This window comes from Fusarium pseudograminearum, chromosome 1 (genome assembly GCF_000303195.2).
Source record: "Fusarium pseudograminearum CS3096 chromosome 1, whole genome shotgun sequence".
Lineage (NCBI taxonomy): Eukaryota > Fungi > Ascomycota > Sordariomycetes > Hypocreales > Nectriaceae > Fusarium > Fusarium pseudograminearum.
This window is the reverse complement of record NC_031951.1, coordinates 194-3,606: the sequence shown is the minus strand read 5'-3', so window position 1 is coordinate 3,606 and position 3,413 is coordinate 194. Positions and strand designations below refer to the sequence as shown.

Genomic DNA, 3,413 nt, shown 5'->3' with positions numbered 1-3,413 from the left:
ATATATAGAAAATATAAATATAAATAATAATATTAACTAATTAGAAACTTTCTATAATAATAAAGATAATACTAAAGCTCTTTAGCTACTTTAATATTACTCTTTTATATTTATCTTAATCTAATTATATATTACTATCTATAATAACCTAATAGTAAATTATAACCTTATTTCTTTATATTTAATTTTATAGCTATAAATTGCCTTTTTTCCTTTTTCTTTTCTCTTATAATCTTTTTTCTCTTTTATATTACTTTTATTACTATTATATATTAGCCCTCTTTAATAAGATTTACCCCTTAGCCTAATATATAATATATCCTATATTAAAGCTATTTAATATATCTTCTATAGGGAATACTCTTAACTCTTAAGTAAATAGCATTAATATAAGTATTTAATATATTTTATTTACCCTTTCTATAGTATAATTCCTTTTATAATAGTAATTAATTATTATTAATTAATATTACTCTATATACCTAATATATTAAATTTCTAATAGGATATAGTAAGTTTTTAATTTAATATAAAATATCTTATTATATTAATAATATTAATATTTTATTTAATTATTTATATTAGCTAGCTAATAGAGGAATAGTAATCCTTAAAGGTAAGAAATACCCTTAATATTATAAAAATAGGTTTACCTATATTAATATATAAATATAACTTATATATATTTTTTATTTACTAATAATAATATATAGATTTATAATAAGTATATTACCTATAGCGCTTAGTAAATATATTTATATACTCTAATATTCTTTAAGGATTAAAACCTCTTTTAGATAAATACTATTATAAATAGTATATTTAAATCTCTATTAATATACTTTAGGTATATAAGTTCTTCTGCTTTAAAGTGAAAGTCTCTAAATATATTTAGAGTATCTTAAAAGCTATATTAGGGCAGTAAGGTATTATAAAGTAGGTAAGAGAGCTAGGCATTTAGGAATTACCCCTTAAGGGTTTAATACTAATATAGAGAGAGATAATACTAAGGAGTAATAGATAGAAAGTTAGTCTTAGCTTTAATTAAAGGGTTTAATATTACTAGCTATTAATAATTAATTAATTAGGTAAAAAGTAAAATATAAGATTAAAAAGTATAGCCTTTACTTATCTATAGTATTTATATAAAATATATATTATATATAAACCTATTATATAAGATCTTTTCTATTTTAAAAGAAATCTATATTTAATTTAAAGGTTTTTATATTAAATTACTTAATTAGATAGATAAATAGCTAAATCTATAGTTATATAGGTTAATTTTAATATTTAAATATTAATTTAAATTATTAAAACTATAAATTTCTATAAAAGGAAAGCTTAACTTTATCCTATTAATAATATATAAGATTAATTAATTAGATAGGAGAATAGCTAGTCTTATAGTTCTATAGGTTAATAGTAAAGTTTAAATACTAGCTTATCCTAATAAGACTTTAAATTTCTATAGAATAAAAACTTAACTATCTTAAATAAATATTATAGTAGATTACCTAATTATATAGAAAGATAGCTAGCTTTATAGTTTTATAAGTTAATTATAAGGTTTAAATACTAATCTATCTTAATTAGACTTTAAACTTTAACCCTTTAGTAAAAGTAAATCTAGTATATAAAATAGTATTAAAAGTAACTTAAACTCTTAAAAACTATTTAATTATATACCTTTAGCCCTAATAAAGCTAATTTTATCCTTAAAACCTTTTATCTTATGCCTTTTACTTTAGTTAGATTTAATATATTTACTTTAAGCCTTAAGTTATTATACTTAAGTAAGCTAATTTAAGGCTTAACTACTTATTACATTAAAGTATAAGTTAAGATTTAAATAAATTATACTATCCTAATAATCTAACTTAATTAGACCTATTAAAATAAATATAATATAATTACCTTATAATAGACTTTAAGTTAACTTATTATTACCTTTAATATTAATATAAAATTGCTCTTTAAAGTTAATTAATATAACCCTTATACCTAATAGAGCTTAAGCTATATAGCTAGCTAGCCTTATATTAATTAGTAAGTTATAAATATTAATATATTATATATTAATAAAGGCAAAAGGTATATTCTCTACTTTAATCCTTTAAGGTACTTATATAAGGGCCTTACTTAATATTAAGCTTAATATAAGGCTTAATATAAGGCTTAATATATTACTTAATATATAGCTTACTATATAGCTTAATATATAGCTTAATATATAGCTTAATATATAGCTTAATATATAGCTTACTATATAGCTGCTATAGCTTAAGTCTATTAAAGAGGTAGACTTTAAACTTCTATTAAGGGATATCTAATTAGTTATATCCTATAAGTTTAAGATATTACTATCTCTTAGCTTTAAGAGCTTTAAGCTATTAACTTTAAAGGTAAACTTAAAATTAAGCTAATAGTTATTATAGCTAGTCTTATTTTTCTCCTTTCTTACTGCTACTTATTATTCCTAAATATACTTTAGTAAATATAATATAAGAAGTAGAATACCTTAAGCCCCCTATAGAGACTATTTAATAGGTATTAATATAATTAGCGATATTACCTTTAGTATCTTTAAGTTAGGTCTTAGCTTATTAATTAGTATAAAGCTATTATAAGGCTAATTCTAAGAACCTTATTAATTAGAAGCTTTTAGCGTTAATAGTGTAAAGGGATATATTTAATTAGATAGCTTTAAAGTCAATAATACTTAAGGAGGTATTTAAGTAGGCTTACTTAAAGTCTAAGGAGGCTTACTTAAGATTTAATTAGCTTATATTACCTTACCTTTAGACTTAAGAGACTTAAAGTCTAGCTTAAATTTAATAGGAGTTATTTTTATATTAATATTAGCCTATATTAAGTATATTCCTTAGAATTAAATATTTTAATTATAAAAGGCTTAAGATAAATAAAGTAATATAGCTTAAAAGGTAAGCTAAAAGGGTAAGATTTATAGGAACCTATAGATAAAGGAAAGTCTTATTACTTCTTAAAGAAATAGTATTAGCTAATAATAAGATTAGCCCCTTTAAATACTAAAGGTAAGTTTAATTAGTATTAAACCTTTAAAATCGATATATAGGTCTTTAATAGGGAAACTAGAAGTTATTTTTAATATAATCTATTTAATTAAATTTCTATTAAATAGTAAAACCTATTTAATTATAATAATACTATTTTCCTTTACTATAATATATATTATTTTACTATTTTTTATATTAATATTATTAAGGTAAAAATAGAAAAAGAAAGCCTTAATAAAACTTAATATATTAAAAGACTTAATTATAATTATAAATAGCCTATTTTAATTAAGTCTAATAACTTAATTACTAAATAGAAAAATAAGCTTTATTAATACTTTAGTAAATTATTAATCTATAAATTAAAGGGTATAA

General features: G+C 19.3%; 1 protein-coding gene across 1 annotated transcript, besides 13 other annotated features; it reads left to right on the top strand.

Annotated features, from left to right (window-relative positions):
* Positions 1-64: a repeat region.
* A 290-nt stretch (positions 65-354) lies between these two features.
* On the top strand, positions 355-3,105 carry FPSE_11262 (uncharacterized protein; the record flags this gene model as incomplete). The annotated part of the gene is made up of 15 exons (XM_009264379.1): positions 355-374; positions 427-445; positions 506-511; positions 586-616; positions 923-936; positions 1,021-1,027; positions 1,089-1,095; positions 1,619-1,623; positions 1,784-1,796; positions 2,036-2,049; positions 2,088-2,094; positions 2,283-2,300; positions 2,938-2,945; positions 3,039-3,056; positions 3,098-3,105. Coding segments are annotated over 15 exons (195 nt in total), but the record flags the coding sequence as incomplete, so codon positions are not given.
* Positions 384-414: a repeat region.
* Positions 427-472: a repeat region.
* Positions 526-584: a microsatellite.
* Positions 655-732: a repeat region.
* Positions 1,139-1,246: a repeat region.
* Positions 1,281-1,337: a repeat region.
* Positions 1,357-1,385: a repeat region.
* Positions 1,892-1,916: a repeat region.
* Positions 2,038-2,086: a repeat region.
* Positions 2,889-2,911: a repeat region.
* Positions 3,106-3,120: 15 nt separating the features above from the next.
* Positions 3,121-3,246: a repeat region.
* Positions 3,247-3,269: 23 nt separating this feature from the next.
* Positions 3,270-3,405: a repeat region.
* The last annotated feature ends 8 nt before the right edge of the window (positions 3,406-3,413 follow it).